Source organism: Lithobates pipiens, unplaced genomic scaffold (assembly GCF_037356315.1).
Source record: "Lithobates pipiens isolate NorthernLeopardFrog02 unplaced genomic scaffold, aLitPip1_a1.2 Scaffold_25, whole genome shotgun sequence".
NCBI lineage: Eukaryota > Metazoa > Chordata > Amphibia > Anura > Ranidae > Lithobates > Lithobates pipiens.
In genome coordinates this window covers 172,434,614-172,461,509 of record NW_027507787.1, presented here as the reverse complement: position 1 = coordinate 172,461,509, position 26,896 = coordinate 172,434,614, and the positions used below count along the sequence as shown (strand labels likewise).

Genomic DNA, 26,896 nt, shown 5'->3' with positions numbered 1-26,896 from the left:
CTCCTTGTATGTATGCCCATAATAAAGAATGTGAAGCAAGCAGCCTTTGGAAAAACACTGCCAAGGTTGAAATCTGACCCTTTATTTCACTGGAAATTTTTTTATTAAAAGCCAGCAGCTATAAATACTACAGCTGCTGACTTTTAATAAATGGACACTCACCTGTCCCAGGGTCCAGCGATGTCGGCACCGGAGGCCGATCAATCGCTCGGCTTTCAGCTGCTGCCGCCGCCATTCTAGGTGAGGGAATCAGGAAGTGAAGCGTTGCAGCTTCACTTCCCGGTTCCCTACTGCGCATGTGCGAGTCACGTAGGAATGGTCTGCACCGTCTCTGGGTCTCTGTGTGTCCCAGCAGACAGCGCACTGGGAGAGGAAACAGCATAGACTCCTGTGGGAGTCTATGCCCGGGAGTGGGTGAAAATACCTGTCTTAGACAGGTATCTGCACCCCTCTCCCCCCTGAAAGGTGCCAACTGTGACACCGGAGGGGGGGGGGTTATGATGAGCGGAAGTTCCACTTTAGGGTGGAACCCCTCTTTAACCCCTTGCCGACCGCCGCACGACGATATACGTCGACAGAATGGCACGGGCAGGCATATGGGCGTACCTGTACGTCCCTGCCTTCCCGCGGGTGGGGGGCCCGATCGGTCGGTATTCGTTCGGGAGCGATCCGGGATGAGGGGGCGGCCATTCATTCATGGCCACCCCCTCGCGATCGCTCCCGACGAATGGAAATGCTCCGTGACATCACTTCCTCTCCTGTAATGTAAACACAGGCAGAGGAAGTGACTACACTACACTACACAGTAGAACATGTCAGGCACACTCACACCCCCCCTTCACCCCCTGAATTACCCCTGCCCCCCCAGTCACAGTGACACCAATTGCATTTTTTTTTTTTTTGCATTGGTGTCATTTGTGACTGTAATAACTGTTAGGGCAGTTAGGGTTAGCCCCCTTTAGTTCTAATGTACCCCCCTAACCCCCCCAATAAAGGTTTAACCCCATGATCACCCCCCGTCGCCAGTGTCACTAAGGCTGGGTTCACATTGCAGCGGTTTATGAGAACGGATGTGATTCGCACCGCACTGCAGTGCAAATCACATCTGATCTCTGTGCGATTCGAGTTCAGCCATACAGATAGTTCGCACGGGACCCTTTTTTTGGTCCGCAGCAGAATCGGATCGCATGGGTGTTCACACCATGCGATCCGAGTTTGCAGATCGCACTGCGATATGCGAACTGATCTGGGGGTGTCATTAACATTTCACTGACACTCCCAGCAGTTCGCATAGGGCAGTGTGAACTGCCGCCAGGAGGCATGCGATGCGGGAACCCGCCGCGGATTCGTGGCGTTCCCGCATCGCTCCAGTGTGAACCCAGCCTAATAAGCGATCGTTTTTCTGATCGCTGTATTAGTGTCACAGGTGACGCTAGTTAGGCAGGTAGGTATTTAGGTTAGCCGCAGCTTTTTATAGCGCCAGGGACCCCCATATACTACCGCATAAAGCCCCCTGATTGCCCCCTAGTTAACCCTTTCACCAGTGATCACCATATAACTGTTACAGGTGACGCTGGTTGGTTAGTTATTTTTTTATAGTTTCAGGGCACCCGCCATTTATTACCTAGTCTCACTATTGTACCCCTAAATTTAGGGGTGTCTACTTTCCAAAATGGGGTCATTTGGGGGGGGGGGGGGTTTGTGCTTGGTTTTCGGGGCCCCGTACGCGGCTAGGCTCCCACACGGGGCCCCGAAAAGTCCCACATATGTGGTATCCCCGTACTCAGGAGAAGCAGCAGAATTTATTTTGGGGTGTCATTTCACATATGCCTATGGCATGCGTGAGCAATATATCATTTAGCGACAACTTTGTGAAAAAAAAAAAAAAAAAAAAAAAGTTTGTAATTTTCCCGCAACTTGTGGCAAAATATAAAATATTCCATGGACTCAACATACCTCTCAGCAAATAGCTTGGGGTGTCTACTTTCTAAAATGGGGTCATTTGTGGGGGTTTTGTGCCATCTTGGCATTTTATGGCCTTCAAAACTGTAATAGGTAGTGAGGAGTGAAGTCAAAAATGTACGCCCTTAGAAAGCCTGAAGGCGGTGCTTGGTTTTCTGGGCCCCGTACGCGACTAGGCTCCCAAAAAGTCCCACATATGTGGTATCCCCGTACTCAGGAGAAGCAGCAGAACTTATTTTGGGGTGTCATTTCACATATGCCCATAGCATGTGTAAGCAATGTATCATTTAGTGACAACTTTGTGAAAAAAAAAATAAAAGTTTGTAATTTTCCCGCAACTTGTGCCAAATATAAAATATTCCATGGACTCAACATGCCTCTCAGCAAATAGCTTGGGGTGTCTACTTTCTAAAATGGGGTCATTTGTGGGGGTTTTGTGCCATATTGGCATTTTATGGCCTTCAAAACTGTGATAGGTAGTGAGGAGTGAAATTACAAATGTATGCCCTTAGAAATCCTGAAGGCGGTGCTTGGCTTTCGGGGCCCCGTACGCGGCTAGGCTTCCAAAAAGTCGACCACATGTGGTATCCCCGTACTCAGGAGAAGCAGCAGAATGTATTTTGGGGTACAATTCCACATATAACCATGGCATGTGTGAGCAATATATCATTTAGTGACAACTTTGTGTAAAAAAAAATATATATATTTTTTTTGTCACTATTCAATCGCTTGAGGCAAAAAAATAAAATATTCAATGGGCTCAACATGCCTCTTATCAATTTCCTTAGGGTATCTACTTTCCAAAATGGGGTCATTTGGGGGGGGTTTTGTACTGCCCTGCCATTTTAGCACCTCAAGAAATGAGATAGGCAGTCATAAACTAAAAGCTGCGTAAATTCCAGAAAACGTACCTTAGTTTGTAGATGTGACAACTTTTGCGCAAACCAATAAATATACAGTTATTGACTTTTTTTTTACCAAAGACATGTGGCTGAATACATTTTGGCCTAAATGTATGACTAAAATTGAGTTTATTGGATTTTTCTAATAACAAAAAGTAGAAAATATCATTTTTTTCAAAATTTGCGGTCTTTTTACGCTTATATCGCAAAAAATAAAAATCGCAGAGTCAGTCAAATACCTTTAAAAGAAAGCTCTATTTGTGGGAAAAAAAGGATGCAAATTTTGTTTGGGTACAACATTGCATGACCGCGCAATTACCAGTTAAAGCAGCGCAGTGCCAAATTGTAAAAAGACCTCTGGTCATTGACCAGCAAAATGGTCCGGTCTGAAAGTGGTTAAGGTCAGCTTAATTTTTACTCCTAACTGTAGAAAGGCCAGAATTCTTCCTATGACATACTTTCGAGGATGCCAACCCTTGGTTTCACACCAGGCGACATAGGCCTTTCAGACCCTGTAATAAATGGCATTAATCAGGGTGGTTACTACTGAACCTGAAAGCCCCTGATTTTTTTTGTGGGCTTAAATACCCATGCCTTTAAATTTAAGGACTGTAAGGCAGGATGGAATACCGCTCCCTGCGACAGCAGATCTGGACGAGATGGAAGAGTCCATGACTCCTCTACTGCCAATACCAGGGTCTTCTGGGTCATGCCGCGGCTACTAAGATTACTGACTTCCCCTGTTCCCTGACCCTGTGGAGCAGCCGTGGCAATAGCTGAACTGGAGGGAATGCATAAATCAGTGAAAACTGATCCCATGGGGTCACTAACATATCTATTCCGAGTGCAAGTGGATCCCTTGTACTCGCCATAAAGTTGTCCAACTTCTTGTTGAACCTGGACACTAACAGATCTATGTCTGGCGTACCCCATCTTTGGCATATGGCCAAAAAGACATTGGGATGTAGAGACCATTCTCCCAGAAACAACTGTTGATGGCTCAAGTAATCTACCCGCCAATTTTCCACTCCTGGAATGTAGACTGCAGATAGGCAAGGAACATGTTTCTCTGCCCAAGACAGACTATGGTTCACCTCCCTTTGGGCTGCGTGGATTCTGGTGTCCCCTTGGTGATTGATATAGGCCACTGCTGTGGCATTGTTGGATTGTATTCTGACAGGAGAATTCTACAACCTGAACATCCAGGCTATTTGAGCCAAATGTACTACCCGAATCTCTAGGATATTAATGGGCAAGGTCTTCTCGGACTCTCACCACTTTCCTTGAACAGTGGTCTCTTCTAGAACTGCTCCCCAGCCCCAAAGGCTGGCATCTGTTGTTACTACTCTCCAGGAAACTGGAATGAAAGATTTTCCTTTCTGTAAATCACCTATTGAGACTTTGGCGTGCTTATGGAGCCAGATTCATTGGACAAGGCTTGGATCCCTTTGTTCCAAGCAGACAATACTGTGTTTCAAGAGTCTTGAATGAAACTGGACATAGAACTGCTTTAAAGGAAGCTACCATCTTCCCTAGTAATCTCATGCAAAGGCAAATGGAAGGACCCTTCCTTGCCTTGACCACCTCTCCTAGAGCTCTGACTTTTGCCTGAGGCAAAAAACACCCTTTCCTGGCTTGTGTCTATGACCAGGCCCAAATACTCCAGCCTTCTTACTGGCCCCAAGGATGATTTCTCTTGATTGAAAATCCAACCCAGGTGTCCCAGATAACTGACCATTCTAGGCACCATGCTATTGACTGATCTACCAGTAGAAGGTCGTTTAGGCATGCCATTAGTTCTATACCCTGGCCCCTTAGTCTTGCTAGAACTGGGGCTAGAACTTTTGTAAATACTCAGGGAGCAGTGGCTAACCCGAAGGGCAGGGCCACAAACTGAAAGTAGCACTGCTCTACCGCAAACCGCAGAAACTTCTGGTGAGTGGTAAAGATTGGCACATGTAGATACACATCTTTGATATCTATGGATGCTGGAACTTCTCCTCCCTGTAGAGTGGATACAACTGACTGGATTGACTCCATTCGAAAGGAGCGGCTGTTTAGGAAGGGATTCATATCTTTGAGATCTAGAATGGATCTGACATCTCCATTTGGTTTTGGTACCGTGAAGAGATTTCAATAAAACCCCATGTTTCTCTCTTCTGAGGGGACCTCTATTATTACTCCCTGAGACCTTAACCGGTCCAGTGCCAGAAATAAGGACTTTTTCTTTACTGGGTCCTTGGGAATGTTTGATCTTAGAAAACCAGAAGGTGGAAACTCTTGGAACTCTAGTTTGTAGCCCAGGGCTAGCACAGTGAGGACCCATTTGTACTCGGAGTCAATCTGTGGATAGTGAAGGAAAGGAACAAAAGGCAACAAGGAACATAGACCTGAAGTGTGCCGGGGTCACGTGGTCAGTATGCCTAAAAGGGGGCAAAAAATAACCAAAGTAGGATGAAAGCTACCAACCAGACTTAAACACATTAAATAACCGCATGACCTGACAAAATTGCCAACACTAGCGGTATCACAAAAGTGGCCCTGTGCTATGCCCAGAGAAAGCAAGATGACCCCCACCTACTAAACTCCCAAATAATTAGGGCTGGGGCCCCCTGGTGCAAAGTTGCAAAACTATGTTTAAGGTCTAGACCCTGTACGGCCAACAAGGGGGCGGCAATGAAAAATGCATGTGCTGCGGAGAAGGGAACATCAAGAAAAGCAACAAAAGAGCATCCCAGGGTTTCCCGAAAGTAGTACCGACAAGCTGGTTTAAACTGACGTTGGACCCCCCGCCTTGCCTGGCTCCGAGAACCTGATGACGGTGCCGACCCCCCACAGCTGCCTCACGCGAGCATGCCAATGTAATGGAAAAAGCCGGAGGGCCAAACCAGTTGATTGGCCAGAAATAGTCAAAACCCTGGGCCAGAAGCGCAACTCCCCTACCAGCTATGGCTGCCTGAGCAAAAGGGCTACTCTTCTGGATCACCTGAGGATGGCCTGCAAGAGAACGTAGAAAATAACGGAAAGCCTGACAGAGGCCTTCAACAAACATGAGATGCTGAGTCCCCGCCAAATGCGCCCCGAAAACTATGGGCCGATGATATGGAAGGGGCCAAAAAAACAAAAACAAATAGGGACTGGATAAACCCGTCAGGACTGGATAAACCTGTCAGGAAAACCTAGCCCGGAAATCCTGGAAAACAACCCAAGGTGTATCACGAGCCTACCTGGTATACACAATGAAAAACGAACTGATCAAGGCAGCTGCGTCCGCCAAAAAGGGAACCCAAAAGCCTCATAAACAGTGGAACTAAAGAGAAGGCATGACACCGGCATCTGCAACCGAGACCTGGCCTACAAGTACAGACCTAAGCACAGAGAAAGTACGAGAGAAACCTGGGACCCACGAGAGAAACCTGGGACCCACGAGAGAAACCTGGGACCCACGAGAGAAACCTGGGACCCACGAGAGAAACCTGGGACCCACGAGAGAAACCTGGGACCCACGAGAGAAACCTGGGACCCACGAGAGAAACCTGGGACCCACAAGAAAAACCTGGGACCCACGAGAAAAACCTGGGACCCACGAGAAAAACCTGGGACCCACAAGAGAAACCCTGAGACAACAAGAGGACCTAGAAACGAGAGAAACATGAAAACGTGAGATGGCATAGAAACAAAAGCATGAGACACATCATTTCATGAGAAACCATAAACTGCCTGAAAAACGTAAGATTGGAACGAAATATGTAAGTAGAGTAAGAAACAGATGAGGAGACTTGCCACTGAACAAGCCAATTAAAAACGATCACCTCAATCCATTAAATCCAAAGAAATGATAGGTAACCTGCAGTGGAAAAAACAGACAACCCAACTGTGTGAAAATGACCAAAAACATAACAGACAACCAGCCCATGACAAAACAAAACCCCTGGTACCTAACAAGTATAAGGATGTATGTGCAGAAATGACAAGACCACAGCGCATGAATGTGACACCTAATGACAACACCACCCTAGTGTATGCAGTAAGCGAGCCCAAGCAACCTGCAGTGCCAAGACAGGAAGTTAAAAACGAACACTCAGGGCTAAGGTACCCACAGACCGTGGTGGGTAGTTGTAAAGGTGTAATGGTGAAAGTGCACGTATGACGTATGGACTACAGGCGAGAAGATTGTGGGACGACAATCAATTGAAAACGAAACCTCAGCCCGTATGGATCTGTAGACGTGACAGATCCTGGATGTAAACATTAACTAACAGAAATGCCACGAATGAACAGGCAACGACAAAAAACGAGAGAACACATGGGAAACTAGAGAAACACATGGGAAACGAGAGAAACACACGGGAAACGCAACATGGAAAATGTAAGAAACATGGGAACTATCATTTGCGTAAGAAATGTAGACTGCATGAGAAATTTAAACTGCATGAGAAACGTAAATTACCTGAAAAACATAAAAAACGTAAATTGCATGAGAAACGAAAATAGCAAGAGAAACGAAAATAGCAAGAGAAACGAAAATAGCAAGAGAAACGAAAATAGCAAGAGAAACGAAAATAGCAAGAGAAACGAAAATAACAAGAGAAACTAAAATAACAAGAGAAACGAAAATAACAAGAGAAACGAAAATAGCAAGAGAACCATGACTGCAAGAGAAACGAAAATAGCAAGAGAAACGAAAATAGCAAGAGAAACGAAAATAGCAAGAGAAACGAAAATAGCAAGAGAACCATGACTGCAAGAGAACCATGACTGCAAGAGAACCATGACTGCAAGAGAACCATGACTGCACGAGAACCATGACTGCACGAGAACCATGACTGCACGAGAACCATGACTGCACGAGAACCATGACTGCACGAGAACCATGACTGCACGAGAAACCGTACATTGTTCGAGAAACCGTAAATTGCACAGGAACCGTAAATTGCACGAGAACCGTAAATTGCATGAGAACCGTAAATTGCATGACAAACAGTAAAACTGCATGACAAACAGTAAAAAACTGCATGACATACCGAGAAAAAAACATGAGAAACCGTAAATCGAGTAGTGTTAGAGAGAATAATGTGGAGTTACCTATATGGCATGGACATTAAAAATCACTTCTTGAGGCTGCATAGTATAGCAGTATCGATTGATCCTGATATATCACAGAAATTTACTGTCACTTCTGTTGTCAATTAACCACTTGCTTACTGGGCACTTAAACCCCCCTCAGTCCCAGACCAATTTTCAGCTTTCAGCGCTGATGCAATTTGAGTGACAATTACGCGGTCATACAACACTGTACCCAAATGAATTTTTTATCATTTTTTTCCCACAAATAGAGCTTTCTTTTGGTGGTATTTAGTTACAGCTCGGAGTTTTATTTTTTGCTAAACAAACAAAAAAAGATGCAAAAAAAAAAAAAAAAAAAATCATGTTTTAATAGTTTGTTATAAAATTTTGCAAACGGGTCATTTTTCTCCTTTATTGAAGTGCGCTGATTAGGCGGCACTGATAGGCTGCATTGGTGGGCACTGATGGGCTGCATTGGTGGGCACTGATGGGCTGCATTGGTGGGCACTGATAGGCTGCACTGGTGGGCACTGATAGGCATAGTTAAGGCGGCACTAATAGGCACAGATAAGGCGGCACCGATGGGCACAGATAAGGCGGCACTGATGGGCAAAGATGGGCACAGATAAGATGGCACGGATGGGTGGCACGGATGGGCACTGATAGGTACCACAGATAGATGGGACTGATGGGCACTGATAGGTGGCACTGATAGGTGGCTCTGATAGGTGGCACTGCTGGGCACTGATGGGCGGCACTGCTGGGCACTGATGGGCGGCACTGCTGGGCACTGATGGGCGGCACTGGGGTGCAGCACCTGAGGCAGATTTTGGGTGGCACTGTGGGTGGCACTGTGGGTGGCACTGCTGGGTGGCACTGTGGGTGGCACTGTGGGTGGCACTGTGGGCACTGCTGGGTGGCACTGTGGGCACTATGGGCACTGCTGGGTGGCACTGACAGGGGGGCACTTACTTTATTTCAGGATGGCACTGCGGGTGGCAGGTGGGCACTGGCAGGGGGCAGGTGTCCGTTTAAATTGCTGGCCGTGATCGGGACTGATGTCCCGAACACGGCCGCCGGCGATCGGCTTTTTTTTTTTCTCCTCGCGCTGTCAGCGCGAGGAGGAATACTAGCCGATTACCGGCTCCGTTTTATCACATGATCAGCTGTCATTGGCTGACAGCTGATCACGTGATAAGGGGTCGGGATCGACCCCTTACACGGATCGGTGATCAGGCGAGTCTCACGGACTCGCCGATCACAGAGCGCGCCGCGCGCGCCCCTCAGGGGGCGCGCAGGCCGCTCGTAACCGGGACTACGTCAATAGACGTAGTCCCGAAAATGTGGGTCCGCGCTATTGCCGTCATTTTGCAATAGCGCGGATCCCAAGTGGTTAAAGATACAATCAGTCAGATAATGACTTAATTGGATTTTACAGAAGATTGAGTCTTATTGCCTAGTGCTTTATGAGTTTAGTTAAGGCAGATCATTTTATCACACTTGTCAGTCAGTTACTGCAGTCTCTGTGCCCTTCGAGAGCCACTATTGTAACAAAGCCACACACTATAGGGCAGGGAGGGGAATGTATACACTTCTGACTGCGGAGCTATAGACAGTTTCCATTGAAAAAGCCCATATAAAGGAGGTTGGGCTATTATGCTCCTGGCTTTGCTATTAATGTCATGTATATGATCTGTCAGCATAGTATAACTATGTAGACAAAAGGATCTTCTATTAATTCTGTTACAGGAGTTGTCAACTCAGCACATCAGTGAGTGGGGCTTTCAGGTTAAGTTCACATCAATGAAATGCAAATCAAAACTGATAAGGTCACAGCCTTTCCTTCTCATTTAATGCCCTCTTAATGTTTGACAGAGAGAGGGGAGCTGGCGGGCGGCTGAACACCACCCCCCCAGCACCGGGAGAAGCGGCGGGTAGGTGGATGGACGGCCCCCCAGTACCCGATAACCTGATGGGTGGGCAGGCGGACGGTCCCTCGGAGACACCCGGAGGGAGCCTGAGAGAGGAACCGCCATCCCGCTGACTAGCGGTGTAGACCTGGAAATGACATCACAAGATCCAGTGACCACGAGGGGAGAAAGGAAAAGGAGGGCAGGCTTTAAGCAGCCTGACTCCTCCTACAAACACAGGCTGACCTGCGGTCAGCCTTACACTCGGATTTTCTTTTGCCAAGTTTCGGAAAACCACTGAAGTCTTCCCCCTACTCGATCGAGCGGGGCCCACTTCACAAGGAAGCCTTGGGACTCTGTTTTGTGGACTTCTGACCCCAGGGCTTTTTCTGGCCCTGTGTTTGGTTATGAGGCTTTTGCCCGACGGTGGAGGCCATCATGACTGCCTGTTGTCTCAGGTATCGGGAAGAAGCATGTTTGAAAGAAGGACGTTTATTCTTTTTCTTAGCCAGCAGAAGGGTACCCTTAACCTCAGCAATCTTTTGGATATATTTATCCAAATCTTCCCCAAACAACCTTTCTCCATGAAAGGGAAACCCAGCCAAGAGCTTCTTGCATGGTAACTTGGCTGATCAGTTCTTTAGCCACAGAATCCTATGCATATGTATCAACATGAGACGCCTGATGGATAGAATCCTTGATAGCGTCCATTGCAAAGCATAAGGCCCTAGGTAGCTCAGCTAAACTTTGGGGATCTTCAGTTTGAGCAGGAATTTTTTTAATAACCTGCTTGAATTTTGGATTGACAAATGTCTATTGCTGCTATTGCAGGTTGTGCTACTGCACCAGCTACAGCAAATGAGGCTTTAAGTAGAGATTCCAACTTCTTATCAGCTGTATCTCTAAACACTTGTACATTGTCCACTGGACAAGTTAAACTTCTGTTCACAGAGGAGATAGCAGCAGCAACCACTGGCAAATCCCACCTCTTTGTAAAAGTTTTCTCTGTAGGATAAAGTAGAGAGAACCTCTTAGGAGGAGAAAACTGTTCATCTGGATGATCCCAATGAGCATAAATCAGTTGCTCCAGTAACGGGTGCATAGGGAAAGCATATCAACCCTGTGAGGGTCTTAGAGAACCCAGGGAGGAGAAGGGCATATCATCCACCTCTCCTGGGGGCAACTTATATCCAGAATGGACCAACTCCATAAGGGATTGGATTAGCAATTTATGAGACTGCAAAGTTGAGAAAAGTTCTTCTGATGCTGAACCCTCAGAAGGGGAGTCATCCAAACTTCTTTCTGCCTGATGCCCCAAAGGTACCCCATTATCAACCTGCCCATTCTGGTTCCAATATTGGAAGGTCAAAGGCAAAAGAGGGGGATCTGCCAGGTTTTCTCCCCTCCTTGGAGGAAGATGTGAGCATATCAACTATTTTCCCTTCCAAACCAGCCAGAGCCAAAGCCAAATCGTCCTTAGTGATGTATGCAGAGGCTGAAATGTTGGAGGTAGCTACAATGCCTGAGAGTCTAGGTGGCTCAGACTGGCCAGATGCTCCAGGTCCTTCAGGGGAGGATTGAATTGGGGACATGCGACTAGGAGCCTCAGACTCTGACCACAGCGACCTTGTGCTCCCTTCTGTTGTATTCCCCTTTTTACGGAAAGGCATAGTCCTAAGCACAAAAAGCAGAGGTACTACACAGTACATCTACTGCAGAACTTTAGTCCCGCAAATGAATAATACACTGCTATAAACGCTCAGTCTAAATGCTGAGTAAAAACATGGTCTCTTAAAAATGCCTGTATCCAAATACCCATACAACTTACATGCCATTGTATGCTCTGTGTCCCTCCATCAGCCAACTAGACACGTCCAGAGTGAAATGCTTTTAAAGCCAGTAAGCCTTGAGCCTGCACTGTGTATCACATGCACGGCGTTCCCACGCTGGCGGCGTCTAAGCCACGTCCCCCACATTCCAGGCTCGCCCCTTTTTTAAATGTATTTTGTTTTCCTTTCAAAAAATACATTTTTCCCATGCACGAGGACAGGCCGGTCCCATAGCGGGGACTTATCGAGGGGGGGGTCTCAGCAGGGGGAAACCGGATCGCTGTGCTGAATGGCGGATGGTCCTCCCAAAACCCCCACTGATGGCTGACAGAGCAAAGAGGAGCAATGCTGTCCGCACAAGCCTTTTCTGACACTGAGCATTGCACAGGGGAAGCATGGAATGTTGGAAGCCAGATGATATGTTGCTTTTACACCCTCTAGTGGTAATCCTTTCTGACTTACCCGTCCCGCCGCAGGACTGCTGGATATCATCACAGACAGATCCAGCCTTCACCCATCACGGTGGGCCATGTAATGACAGACCTTCAAGGAACGGGTCCCCCTTTATGGGGTCCACTCCCTTGGACCTGTACAGCACCCTGCCGGAGAACACTTTGGTTATATAAATAAGACCAGGGTGCCAGATCCCAGGGTCCAGCTCTCAAAAGAGAATTCATTACAGGCAGAAACCTAGTTTCTTCTTCCACAAGGCCCAAGTACCATCCGTTTTGGCTTTCAGGCACTTTGAATGGATCTGATTGCATAGCTCCTTGATCGCTCATTGCATAGCTCCTTGATTAGCGGAGCGCTCTCAGCACTTCTTCAACCATGACCAACACCTTAGACACTGGCGAAAAAAAACTGAGGTACTCCTGGTATGGGAGGTGTTATATAGGGAGGTGGACTTCCGGTTTTTTTGTGGGTGTACCAGTGTTCATTCACCTATAGGTGGCATATAACCCACATAATTATTACTATGGTGCTCTGTGTCCCATGATGTAAGATAAAGAAAACAGTGTGCTTTAGCATACATATAAACTCACTGTGCAATAAAATTATATAGTTGCTTGTCCAGCATTAAGAATGGTGTGCCTCTTGGATGCAACGCTCCACAGTGCAACTTGTTTACACTTGTGGAAAGGACTGCTGCTCCTCTGAAAAGCAATCTGACTTTCAGTTGCTTTTCAGAGGTGTTTGCCAGGCAATACGGCGGTGATATGTCACCTCCTCATCACCTGTTCTCATCTAAATACAACACCACTGTACTGCAAATGCAGGCATCAGTTCTGTGGAATCCAAACACCCCCAGCTGCTGCCTCTGCAGCTTAAGCGGGAGGAAAAGGGCATGGTAAAAATGAGGCTCAGCCGCACCTGCAAGTGTAAATGAGCCCTAATAGTAAGCTATAAGCAAATGCATAAAGTACGGTGCCTCCAACATAGTTAATCCAATAGCACAAAGTCACATTAAAAAGTCCACTGAATACTCCTTGATTCAGCAATCAAATTTACAGTGCTCATTCCTCAGATAATAGCAGTACAAAATTGCACTCTACCTGCAATACTTCAGTGTACTTAGATCCGCCCTGGTTTAGTCCCAGCATGACGACTTCTATCCCTGCCCACCACTTCCTGTAGTGCTTCAGCATTCTTTCATCATTTTGAATCTAGTCTCTGCATTTTATAAAAAATTCTGTCCCTGTCAGCCGACCACCTGCTAGAACGAAGCTGTCAGAAAATGGCGGTGTCACGTCACATTCGGCTACCCATCACATTTTGATACCCACTGGAGTGCGCATGCGCGACGCTGCCATATGCGTTTGAACACAGGGCCCTTCATGGGCTCGCTTCGCTCGCCACGCTTCAAGCACAGCCTCGCTTCGCTCGGCATAATTATAATCTAACTCTATGTCCACTTGCATCGTGGGGCTTGAACCTAGACTCAGAAATGGTAGGCATATGGTAGCATCACGCATGCACAGTCCAGCAGGAGGCTAAATATGATGGGTAGCCATATGTGACCAAACACAGAGTAATGATGAAAGAATACAGAAGCAAACACTACAGGTGGTGGGCGGGCCAGCGGGCGGAGACAGAAGCTGTTGGAAAATGCCGGGACTAGACCTGGAATGATGAAAGAATACTGAAGCATAAGCGGTAGTGGGCAAACCAGTGGGCTGGGACAGATGGCAACAACTTTGGCCAGGTCAGTTGGGTGACAACCGCACCTGTCAGTGAGATGCAAGAGGAGCTGTAGCTCCTGTGCCCCCCCCCCCCCCAGACTCTGCCCAGGACAGGTGCCCCCTCAGCCACCTCCCTTGTACTGGCCCTGACGGTGGGGATGGCGAGTACAGAGTAATGTGCAGTGTTAGTTTTCTGCCACACATAGCGTTGCTTTTAGGCTAAAAAGTTCAACTTTAGTAACATCTAACTAGAGCACCTTCTTCCACATGTTTGCTGTGTCCCCCACATGCCTTCTCCCAAACTGCAAACAGGACTTCTTATGGCCTTCTTCTTGCCACTCTTCCATAAAGGTCAGATTTGTGGAGGGCACAAGTTGTGTATCTCTGCAGCTCTTCCAGAGTTACCATGGGCCTCTTGGCTGCTTCTATGATCAATGCTCTCCTTGCATGCCCTGTCAGTTTAGGTGGACGGCCATGTCTTGGTAGGTTTGGAGTTGGGCCATTCTTTTTCCATCTTCAGATAATGGGTTGAACAGTGCTCTCTGAGATGTTCAAAGCTTGGGATATTTTTGTTTTTATAACCTAACCCTGCTTTAAACTTCTCCACAACTTTATCCCTGGCCTGTCTGGTGTGTTCCTTGGCCTTTATGATGCTGTTTGTTTACTAAGGTTCTCCAATAAACCCCTGAGGGCTTCTCAGAACATCTGTATTTATACTGAGATTAAATTACACATAGGAGTACTTTATTCAATAATTAGGAGACTTCTGAAAGCAATTGGTTCCACTAGATTTTAGTTAGGGGTATCAGAGTAAAAGGGACTGAATACAAATGCATGTCACACTTTTCATATATTAATATGTAAAAAAACCTGAAAACAATTCATAATTTTCCTTCCGCATCACAATTATGTGCAACTTTGTGTTGGTCTATCACATAAAATCCCAATAAAATTTACATTTTTGGTTGTAATATGACAAAGTGGGAAAATTTCAAGGGGTATGAATAATTTTTCAAGGCACTGTAGAACCCTTAAAATCCTTACATTACCAGCTGTGTCTCTCAATGGACAATTGATAAATCAATTTTTGCAAGTATGTGATGGGTATTTAAAATGAATATAGCATTACTTTAGTCATTAAAGCAATCCATATAGTTATACTTCAGGCCCGCTTGCTGTGCAGCTTTCTTCTATTAACACTTATCTGAAGTTTTATTACTTTAAAATAAGTAACACAAGACCAGCCACGGTTTTACAACCTGATATGTGCCGACTGGTGGGAGTGACGTAGACCCAACACATGATTGCAGTAACGCCCACTGCTTGGATAGCTCCTGGCTATCCAAGCTAAAACATACAGCTTTTACCAGATGTTAACAGTAGAAAACAGTAAACCAGATGCTGTACATTACACATGTTTGCAGTCCAGATCACACAGAACATCACTAGTATGATCTCTCTTTCTATGCACCTTATTTCTCCTTTATAAACCTGCACGCATTATAACCTAATACAATAAGAAGCAAAGTCAGTTATACTCAGTGAGAAACAATACTGCATTTACACACAGAGAATATCATACTGTACAATACAATGAATGTCAGTAGGGCACTGGTTGTGCTTGGATAATGTCTCCTCTTCCAGATGACACAAGATGCTGTTGCATAGGTTTACAGGCCTGATCACACCACAAAGACAATACTTTTGAACAACATACCAACCCCTGCAGAAGAATTCCTACTGTGCATTGGAGTAGGCTCGGCAGCCAATTCTCTCTCATCGGGATAAAATTGGCTGTATGGAAGTTTTGTGTACTACACAGGCCACAGCAGCAGTGACACTCCATGTAGCCCATAGGGTGTGGCTGTAAGGGTCAGTGGTACTTGTGACAGGCTGGACATTACACAGGCAGGAAGTGTACCTGCTGCAATGCCCTCCAGGCTGTATTCAACCATAATGCATGCTTTCAAATGTTTTAATGTGTTTCAATTGATTTAAAAGGAAAATACATCAAGCAAAAATGCAAAGGTGTGAATTCAAGTGTGAAATTTAGAGGCACATAGTGAGTACAAGAGAAAATTAAAGAGCAGCACCGTCTTATACTAAGCTCCAAATGACAGAAGAGGACAAGCCAGCAACCCATCAGACTGATGTGACTGGAGCTTTTTGCAAAATAAACATGCACTTTATGGCGTAAACAGCCCCTTTCAGTAAATAATCCATATTACGCATGATATATTATATCATGCGTCCTGCTTCCAGAAACTGGGATGCAATTTGTGTTGTGTAAATCTACCAAAAACGCTGAATTATTAACTTTTTTAGATGCACCAACCCTTTAATTTTCTTTCTGTAGGTGTACTAAAACAGGCCTCAATCTTCACTTTGATTGATAATTATGTAGTCATAAGACCATCAACTTGTCAAAAACAAGAGAAAAAAATTAAAACATCAACATAAAAATTACTTATCATGTAAAAAGGGGCCAATAATGGCTACTCTTACCATATTCAGACACCGAGAACTTTTTTTTGTAGGTTCCCGGAATGTTTATTGTGTAATCTCCAAGACTAAGCTCATTTGCCAGAGGGAAGCTAAGGGAAGCAATTCCTTGATTTGGAGTGACATCTAACCATTGTGCAATGCGACTTTTATCTGGATCCTGTGAACAAACAGGTAACAGCTTGAATCATTCTAACCACAGGCCACCGTGAAGGTTTTTAGCTACCATTGTATCATCCCCTGCACAGACTGATTATCTTTAGTGATGCTCCAACTGTAAAGCTAACCAAAGATTGGCACAGGGTGCTGGGACGGCTCCCTGTGCTACTCTGCCAGCAGAACACAATATCTCTGTGGGAGGGATTCCCCCCATCAACATTAAGTGTGTTAATGGAGGAATCAAGCGATTTTCTGTCCTTGCACAGATGGAAGGACAGAAAATTGCATCATCTGTTGGTGACGTAAGCTAGCAAAGATTAGGATGTACAAGGTTGCAGAAAGAAAGACTGAATACAAAAGAATTAGGTATTTCTATATGTGAAATATGTCCTTAAAGTGTAACTAAACCCAAGAACAGGCAGACACCTCATAAGTGAATGGACACACGGCTGTAAGGACATCTAGCCTAAGGTGACCAGATTTTTAAAATTAAATCCAGGGACGTTTTTTTTTTTTTTTTACTAGTAATGGCAGCAATCAGCGACTCGTAGCCGGTCTGCGACATTGCGGTGGACAAATCAGACACTAACGGTACACACGACCGTTTTTCCCATCGGAATAAACTCCAAAGGTTTTTCCAACGGAGTTCCGACAGAACTGTCTTACATAAACATGATCACACCAAAGTCCTACCGTCTAGAACGCGGTGATGTACAACGCGTACAACAGGACTAGAAAAAGGAAGTTCAGTGGCCAATAGCTTCCGTCTCGTACTTTCGTTTTTGGTCCAGCGGAACAGCATACACATGAGTGGCTTTCCCTATAGGAATTGGTTCCGTCGGAAATATTTAGAACATGTTCCATTTCTAGGACCGTCAGAATTTTCGAAAAAAAAATTCAGATGAGGCCCACACATGATCGGAATATCCGATGAAAAGATTCCATCTGACTTTTTCTGTCAGACATTCCGCTCGTGTGTACGCGGCATTAGTGACACTTTTGACACTTTGTGGGAACCAGTGACACTAATACAGTGATCAGTGCTAAAAATATGTACTGTCACTGTACTAATGACACTTGCTGGGAAGGGGATAACATCTAGGGCAATCAGTGAGTTAAATGTGTGCCTAACAAGTGTTTTCTCACTGTGGGGCAGGTGATTTTACTAAGGGAAGACATAGATCCCTTTACCTGCTTTGCAGGAACACAGGATCAAGGTCTTCCATACTGACATAATGGCGAACTGCCTTGTTTACATAGACCGATGACTAGGTGAGTCCGCCGCATCCGCTGATTGGCTCTGATACCCAGAAATGCAAGATCACATATATACGTGATTCTGCGCAGCACGACCCCCCTGTAGCAGTAAATCTGCTATCAGGGGATCGGAGACTGGTTAAGATCATCAGCATTATTATAACTCACAGGCAGCAGGCACTCTATCATGGCTCTGGCTGCCTCTGTCACAGTGTGTCACATAACATGACTGCTGGGTGCTGATTTTGTCAACTTCTGACCAATAAATGTCCCCCACTGCCTGTGAGTTCTGATACCATCCATTATGCCAGAGAGACAGACACAGTGCAATGTAGTCTATACACAGACACCGCAAAGCACACCTGTGTTGAAGCCTTGAAGGCACTGGCAGCCCCACGATTGGATCTGCTTCCCCTCTATTGCTGCTGCTGGACATCGTCAGCTGAGCTCAGCTGCCTCTCTCTGCCCGGTGCCACCGCCACCGGCCTCACAGGTCTCACTCTCCGGGCCCCGGCTACTCCTGGGTGGGGAGCGGAGGAAAATTACTCTGCCAGGGAAGACAAGGAGATAAGCAGGCAGGCGGCTGCCCGGGATTTGAGCCAAGGCAGAAGAACATGTGAGCGGAACTGAATGGGCATGTCACGGAAACTGAAGAGATAGTCCATCCGCTCTGACCAGTGACCAGCACATCATCAGAAAGGGACACAGATAATGGAAAAAATACACCCCCCTAAGCTAGTAGGAGTGGGGGGGGGGGGTTGTAATTCAGAATTATTTTTTTTATTCCTCACTGTCTGTCTTTGAAAATTGCGCCAGCTCCTGTGGAAGACAAATCCGGGGACAAAACTGGGGACAGACTTAGTCCAGGGACAGTGTCCTCAATCGGGGACTGTCCCCTGAAACCGAGGACATCTGGTCACCTTAATCTAGCCAGGGATGGGTGCATGGACCCAGATGTAGAGCCTGGAAACCCATGTGAATAAGTCCTAGGGTGATAATGCTCACTCCATAACATCAATGTCACCCAAGGTTGCACTCCTGATTTGAACAACAAAGCACTGCCTCCTTATCTCCATAACATAGAGGTGTAGTCCACAGAGAAGAACTGGGAAAGGCTGATAACATTGTTTGAGGTTTCAGTGCAGCACAGGCAGAGTAAACAGGAAATATGTGCTTACAATATTTCAGGAATTTTTGCACTTATTGAACGGATGTAGCAAAACACTTTCAACTGAATATTTAACAGATCAAGAGGCAGCAAATAAGAAGAGTTAATAGTAAGTCATACGCCATTATCCTTACCCATGTCATATCTATAACTCCCTGGTTGGGTTTCTAGTGCTGATCATTATGTCATGCACTTCAGAAATTCAGCACATTTTCTGAATAATGACCACCTCACCATTTCCAGTCAGTAGTTTAAAGTGGTTGTAAACCCTTACAAACCACTTTGACCTCCAGGTAAGCCTAGATTAAGGCTTACCTGTAGGTCCAAGAAATATCTCCTAAACCTATACGGTTTAGGAGATATTTACAAAAAGACAGGCACCGCTGTCTATGGCGCATGCGCCGTAGACAGCAGCGCGCAGGCGCACTGAGCCGGCCGCAGATCACTGCGCTTTGCATCTCGTGACGGCTCCCGTGCGCATGCGCGGGAGTGACATCATCGCGGCTCCGGCGAATCACAGCGCCGGAGCAGCGAGACCCGGAAGTCACTCTGGGATACATGGCAGCGGTGAAGATGAAGACGGAGGACCGCTTCGGGGGCTTCGTTCTCAGGTAAGTTATTTATAATGAGCTAGTATACTATGCGTACTAGCTCATTATGCCTTTGCCTTGCAGGTTGCCTTTTTTTTTTTTTAATAGCCTTTACTTCCTCTTTAACTTACAATGTTCTTTCCAGTGACTGGTAGTTTTCAGAAGAGTTATCATATTCTCAGAGAAAATGCTCAATCTCATGATGGGAGAGGACTAATATTTTAAGCCATAAATTGCCTTTTTTATGAGCTCTATGCAGCACTCCTAAAACCTATATACCATCAGTATATGCTACAGAGGAATGGGAGATCTTACAAAATTTGAAGAGGTGAAACCCCAAATCTCCAAACTGGAAATTGGAGTAGGGGGATGTAAATGTGTCCCAATACGCAGTAGGGGGGTGTAAATGTGTCCCAGTAAGCAATACTTCATAATAATTCATAATAGGTGTACATGAAATCAATCTAGAGCCTAGTGGACCACTAGGCTCTATATTGGTTTCATGTACAGCTATTATGTAGCTATGGGCATACTTTTTAAATGAAAACTATTTCATTTATTAATAAAGATATATTGTACTTAAAAAACATTACTTTCGTATTGTGTATTGGGACACAATTACATCCCCCTACTCCAATCTCCAGTTTGGAGATTTGGGGATTTATCTCTTCAATTTTTTTATAACTTTAATGGGGAATAGTATAAATGGTTTCAATACATAGCACAGTATATCCCCCACCTAGATATCAGATCTTACCGTTATCTCCACTAGAGGATACTGTAAAAAGAAAAAGGAAAATGATCTGTGAGTCAGTCAAGTTGAGAAATTTAGTACCCAACACAAAATCCACAATTATGCATTACAAATTGTAGCCATATAGTTAAAGAATAATGCAAGCAAAACTGGACTACCCAGTATGATGGCCTCTTCTGCCATCAGTTGTTCATAAGCCTATGTTATAATATATAAAAGAAACCCTACACTTTAGGCTAAAAAAAATAAAGAATATAAATGTGTATATATATATATATATATATATATATATATATATATATATATATATATATATATATATATATAATCTCATTGGAATATGGAATACAGGCAGTCGGCAGTCGTATAAACATCTGGCTTACTTGACTTGACTAATACTTACAAATGGAGGAAGATAACAGGAAGTGGCAGGAAATTCACTGCTGTAGGTGTTATCATGGGAAAAAGGTTTCTCCACTGAAGGTTTATCACCAGTCCTAGTTTCCATGACAACCCAAAATTTTCAAAATGCAATTGTCACAAGAATAGCAAGTGAGGTGAAATCTTCTGAACAGGGGCACAGACAGCAAAGCAAATGTTACAGGGGTGTCAACCCTTCCCTGTTCCAACTTTCATACAAATTCAAACTAGGAACAAACCTACAGAACCTTGTTAGTAACCTGGGGACTGCGTGTATCAGCAATTTTGTAATACCTATATTAAAAATGACCTTTCCATTGAAATTGGGAAAGGCAGTAATTTTCTACAGTAATAATAAAAAAAAAAAAAATAGTTGCTTCCTTTTAATATGGCAACCTGGAGCAGTTCTGTACATCATTTGTGTACATAATTCCTCCACACGTCTAATTTTCTGCTTGTGTGATTGGCTTTCTGACTAAGACAATAAGAAAACGTATTTACCTTATACTTCGCACCTACAAGCTCCTGACCAATTCTCCAGGTGTTCAATGCATCTGTTTGCAGGGAGTCCTATTCATATATATTGGAACACAGTGGCTGCATGAAGACAGCCAGAACTCCTAGTTTGACATCCATGTAGGTGCCAGTTTGTGTCTCTGAATGCAAGTTTGGGGGCACACACAAACACTCGCATGCTTATCAAACTGGGAGCAGTAGCTGTGTTCCAGCGGCTACTGCATCTAATTAAACATAAATGGAGACTGCCTTCATGAGGATGCACAAAACACCTGTGCATCCCATGCAGACAAATACAGCCCTTCGCACCGATGTATGTGTAAGTACGCCTGTGTGAAGGAGACCTTAGGTCGGTGGCAGCAAAAGGGTTATTACAGATTGCAGTAATGCCAATAAAGGCATAATTCACATTTTATAGCCCAATAAATAGATTTAATCTGAACCAAATTAATACAAGAACACTATACAATCCCTTCAAAGAGCTGTTGAGCACTTGGGTAGTTCATTGTATTTTTCCTCTAAGCCCTTATACACATGGTCGGAAATTCCGACAACCAAATCCGTCGTATTTTGTCCGACGGATTTTGTCAGAAACTGTTGCATACATACAGCCGGACAAAGTTGTCAGAAAATCCGATCGTACTTAACGCGATGACGTTATTTCGTTAGGACGGGACTACATTCAGGCTAGTAGCCAATAGCTTTGGTTTAGGAATTTGATCTGAGCATGCGTGGCACTTTGTCCGATCGGAATTCTCTACACACGATTGGACAAAGTCCGATCGGATCATGTTGTCGGAAAATTTTATAGACAAGTTGGAAAACTTGGTCTGTCGGATACTCCGATGGAAACAGTCCGATGGAGACCACACAGTCAGATTATCCGACAACATGGTCCGATCGGACACCATCCGTCGGAATGTCCGACCGTGTGTACAAGGGCTTAGTGTGTATCGGCCTGTCCGTAGGAAGTATGAGCAGACAGATACATAGTCTGCAAGAGTCCTGCATGGCACCCACGATCTGCTGATTGTGGGTGCAATGCTTTTTTGCAGGAAAAAAAAATTGCATTTAATATGTTGTTTTTAATCTGAACCTGTAAAGCATTGCACCCAAGATTAGCAGAAAAAAATAAATAAAAGCAAACAAAATAATAAATGCACTTTTTTTTAATCTGCAAAAAAGATGTGCTTTAAAGCGTTTTTTTTTTTAGGGTAACAAAGGATCCTGTTCCTTAAAGCATGTTATACAGTACAGTGCGTGTGCTGTGTAATTCGGCCCCCTGATTCTGCCTGGTTCTGCCCTCCCCTCTGTAAACTGACCATGGTATATCATGGCTTCTGAGCCCTGACACCGTGGTCAGTTTACGTGACTCTGTCACCTGCAGCTCTCTTGTCTTCTTCTGTCCTTCGCTCCCCCTCCATCTCTGCTCTCTGTCAAGTGCCCCCTTCCCTCCGGCTGCTAAAATTACTTTTTAATTTTATTAAAATTTTCTTTTTTTTTTTATAAAGGTTTACTTATTCTTTGACATGTAGAAGGATTAAATCTAATAGACATAGAAGGGAGATTTCACCTCTATGTCAATGAGAACTCAGATTTTTGGATTTTTTTTTTTGCTTTCAATGTCAGTAGGAAAGATAGAGAGGATGAATTTTCCCAGCGGATACACAGGCAGAAATAAAACATGACATGGTTGCTAATCTCTCCCAAATCCATTACAAAAAAAATAAAAATAAAAAAATAATAAAAACAAAATAAACTTTAGTTATGTTTCAAACCAATATAATGGTTTGTTCACTTTTTGGTAGAGAACAAGAAGCTTGAAAACCAATTTTCCTTGAATGAAATTCTCCTTTTTTCTGATGCACTTAAAGCGGAGGTCCTCCAAATTTTATTTTTTTAAAGTCAGCAGCTACATATACTACAGCTTTTGAAATATGGACCTTTACCTGTCCAGGGTGCCCGCGATGTCGGCTGCAATCGCCATCTTCAGTAAGATGCCCTGCGGCTTCACTTCCCGGTTCCCTACTGCACATGCGCGAGTCATGCTGCACAATCCGGGTGGCCCCTGCTGTCTCTGACACCCGTGTGTTTCCCAGCGGGGGGGATTGGAAGAGGCGTAGACTCCCACGGGACTCCCAGAAGTGGGTGAAAATACCTGTATTATACAGGTATCTGCACCCCCCTTCTCCCCTTAAAAGGTGCCAAATGTGACAGTGGGGGGGGGGGGTTTGAAAAGTGGAGGTTCAATTTTTGCGTGAACCTCCGCTTTAAAATGATTGAAAGAAAATGAAATAACAAGCAAGCATGGAACACTTTTACACAATGACAGCAACAGGTAAACTAACAAAGAACTGAGGCACACACATTTTGTAAAGAAAAAACATCCATAAAAAAAGTGGCAAAAACTTAAAGTGTAACTCCACTTTTGTTGAGAAAAAAACATTTACCCCTGGGTGATATGTACATTGCAAGGATTTTAATAAACGTTGTTGCAGATTCCTACCTTTTGCTATTCTGAAGGAATCCATTTGCGTTTGTTTGTCCATGTGGGAAAGTGAGTCTAATGGGAGTGGTTTCATAATTATCAATCAGCTGTGCACCTGCAGGGCTCTAATGAGGAAAGCTGCTGGGTCTGCAGTACTTTAGACGTGTTCCACCAAAAATGACATTTTTGTTGCAGGGAATGCCTGAAATCTAACTTGTATCTTAGTGCAGACTTCTGGGAAAATCAGTGAACCAATCACAAAAAGCAGGAAATTATGTTTCTGGTGGGTGGTCAGTACACATTCCGTGTACAGAATACCTCCAGTAAGCCATATTGCATTTTCAGAAAATTACAGTGGCTGCAGATTTAAAAGGAAAGGTAATTTTTAATAACATTCAATTACAATATGACTTGCGTTGCCATTGTATACGTTATATACACGAAAGTGGAGTTACTCTTTAAAGTGGAAGTAAACCCTCCTATCGTTTTCAGCCAAGGAAGCTGCCATCTTGGCCTGCCTTTAATCTTTAACTGCCATGAAGCTGCACATGTGATCAGTTATGACACCAGCCATTGGATGGTTTGCCGGGAATGTAACTTTTCAAACTGTTAGATCGATGGGTTTACTTCCGCTTTAAAGAAATCAGCTTTTCTCAGGAGTTCTCAGTCAATAACTAAATTAGTCACAAAAAGCAGTTACAATATTTACCGTTATATTCCGAGTCCGGAAAGTGCTGTCCAAGGTTGCAATGTGAAAATTTACTGTAAACAGTTAAAGAGAAGAACATTTAACTTGATCTTTCAGTTTCTTCTAAGTCTGCAGGAATTTATTCTTGACATCACAATAAACACAACACTATAATTCCTCAAAAAAGCTCCATCTTCCATTTTTATTAAGCCATCCTTGAGCTTCAGTCCAGTGACTTTGCTTAGGCAGGATGATGTCTTCAGTCTGTTGCAGGCAGTGATCAGACTACAATATTGCTTAACCACTTGCCTACCGGGTTACTTTCACCCCCTTCCTGCCCAGACCATTTTTCAGCTTTCAGGTGGTGATTGGTGGCACTTATGGGCAGTGGTGGGCACTGATTGCTGGCAGTGGTGGACATTAATCACTTACACCGATTTGTGGCTCTGGTGTCGCTATTGTAATCAGTGCACTGATGATCAGTGCCCCGATTACATGCATACATGTATAGATGTCTCCTGTGAGGAGATGCGGCTCTCCTCACCATACACATTGTCAGTGTGAGGTGAGGAGCACCGATTACCAGCATCTCCGTGTTTACATGTGACCCTCTGTGATTGGACACAGCCAATTAGAGATCGGGTGTTGCTAGGACACAGCACTGCCCCGCAGGCGCGCAAGATCAGTCGCTTTGGGACAGTTCATATGACGTTGTCCTAGAACGAGAGCCACACCGCACCCGCCATCATTTGATGGTAGGTGGCAACTAGTTAAAGCAGTATTAAACCCCAAACTAAAAATTTACTATATTTCAGCTAACCAATTATTAGATGTGGTTGGTAATTGCATCAGTTTTCTTTTTTTTGCATTTTTCCTCTGGTTTCACCTGGCAATCTGGCCAGTATTACACCGCCAGTATTAGTGAGGCACAACTCTGGAGGAACGATCAGAGGTGGCACAGCAGACAGCAACATTGTCAGTTTGGGGGGGGGGGGGGGGGCGTTAAAGTAATACTAAAAGGCAGAGTTTTTGTCTTTTTTGTTTTTTTAGACTTGGACGTATACTTACCTTCTCTGCGTTTTACACAGAGCAGCTCCAATCCTCCTTACATCTGGTCCTTCACCGGTGCTTCTGGACCCTCCCTCCTGTTGAATGCCCCCCATAGCAAGCAGCTTGGCCCACTCCTGAGCCACTGAGCACAGAGTGCGGCTCGGCCCTGTCCCCGCTTTCTCCTCAATAGCTCACCGGCTATGATTGACAGTGGTCGGGGAAATGAGGAGGAAGAGACCTGGAAGAGCCACTGCTCATGTGCACAACACTGGATCAGGATGGGGCTCAGGTTCCTATCCTACAGCCTCCCATGTACGCTCTCCCAATCGTATATTGGCTCCTATTACCTACTTATTTTAAGCAAACAATTCAATATGAATGGTTTGAAATATTATGTTTTTCACTCTTTCTGCATCTTTTATCTACAAGGTACCTTACTACTTTACAAGCGATAACTATTTATACCCTGTCCTGCTAATATAATACACCTCATTAATGTATATGTGTATTGCTCTGTACTGTATACCTGTCATATTGCTGTTTTTGAAATAAAAAACTTTTGTATACAAAAAAAAATTGATGGGGCTCAGGTAAGTACTGGGAGGGGGCTGCTGCACACAGAAGGTTTTTTTACCTTCATGCAAGGAGTGCATAAAAGTAAAAAAAAAATAGGTTTTCGACCACTTTAACCACCTTCCAGCCGCCTACCGCATACTTACTGTGGCAGATCAGCTCTATTGTGCCAAATCACATGCCTGTACGTCATTTTGTACAATAGCCACGGGGGGGGTCGGTGCGCGCGACCATGCACTGATTGGACACGGGGATAATCGTTCTCAGGAGAGGCAGAAAGGTGATCTGTCTACATAAACGGGAGAAGATGGAGATCTTGTGTTCCTGCTAAGCAGGAACACCAATCTCTGTCTTCATCCAGTTAGAGTAACCCCCCCCCCCCCCCGCCCCCCACAGTTAGCAAGCACCAGCTAGGCACACTTTTAACCTTTTGCACAACCACGCAATTGTCACTTAAAGTAATTCAGTGCCGTTTTGCAAAAAATTGCCTCACTATAGGAGTAGAACCTTCAGGGGCTAAAGTGGTTAAATGTATTAGCAGAATATAGATCCACTAACAAATTGACGCCGAACTCCACTTCACACTTTATAAGCAGTTGCAGCAAACCATTTTTTCCCCCTTTTGAGCTAAAGGTTTTACATGAATAAATAAAAGCTGATAACTCTAATCAATCCCATCAGTGTTAAAGTGGTTTGTCTCATCCATGTAAACTGATACATTCTGCTGGAGTGTTTGTGTTCCTAAACAACAGACTCGTTGGCAGGATTACCAGATACAAATACAAGAAAGAAAACCTAAAAAAAAAAGGAAACAAATGCAGCCACCACATCTAAGAATTGGCAAACTACAATAGAATACAGGTTTGCTTTGTCAGACATTT

The 26,896-nt window shown here is 44.6% G+C and overlaps 1 protein-coding gene across 4 annotated transcripts in view; it reads right to left on the bottom strand.

The window, feature by feature from the left end:
- The window catches only part of LOC143930665 (alpha-2-macroglobulin-like protein 1), a 311,800-nt gene that overhangs the window by 271,077 nt on the left and 13,827 nt on the right, over positions 1-26,896 (bottom strand). For 3 of the 4 annotated variants that reach the window (XM_077455168.1, XM_077455166.1, XM_077455167.1), the window contains 3 exons: positions 24,414-24,466; positions 20,284-20,304; positions 16,356-16,512 (listed from right to left, as the gene is read on the bottom strand). In XM_077455168.1, coding sequence (XP_077311294.1) covers positions 16,356-16,512; positions 20,284-20,304; positions 24,414-24,466 — 231 coding nt within the window. The remainder of the gene's footprint in view (positions 1-16,355; positions 16,513-20,283; positions 20,305-24,413; positions 24,467-26,896) is intronic. The other variant, XM_077455169.1, reaches the window with a different exon arrangement.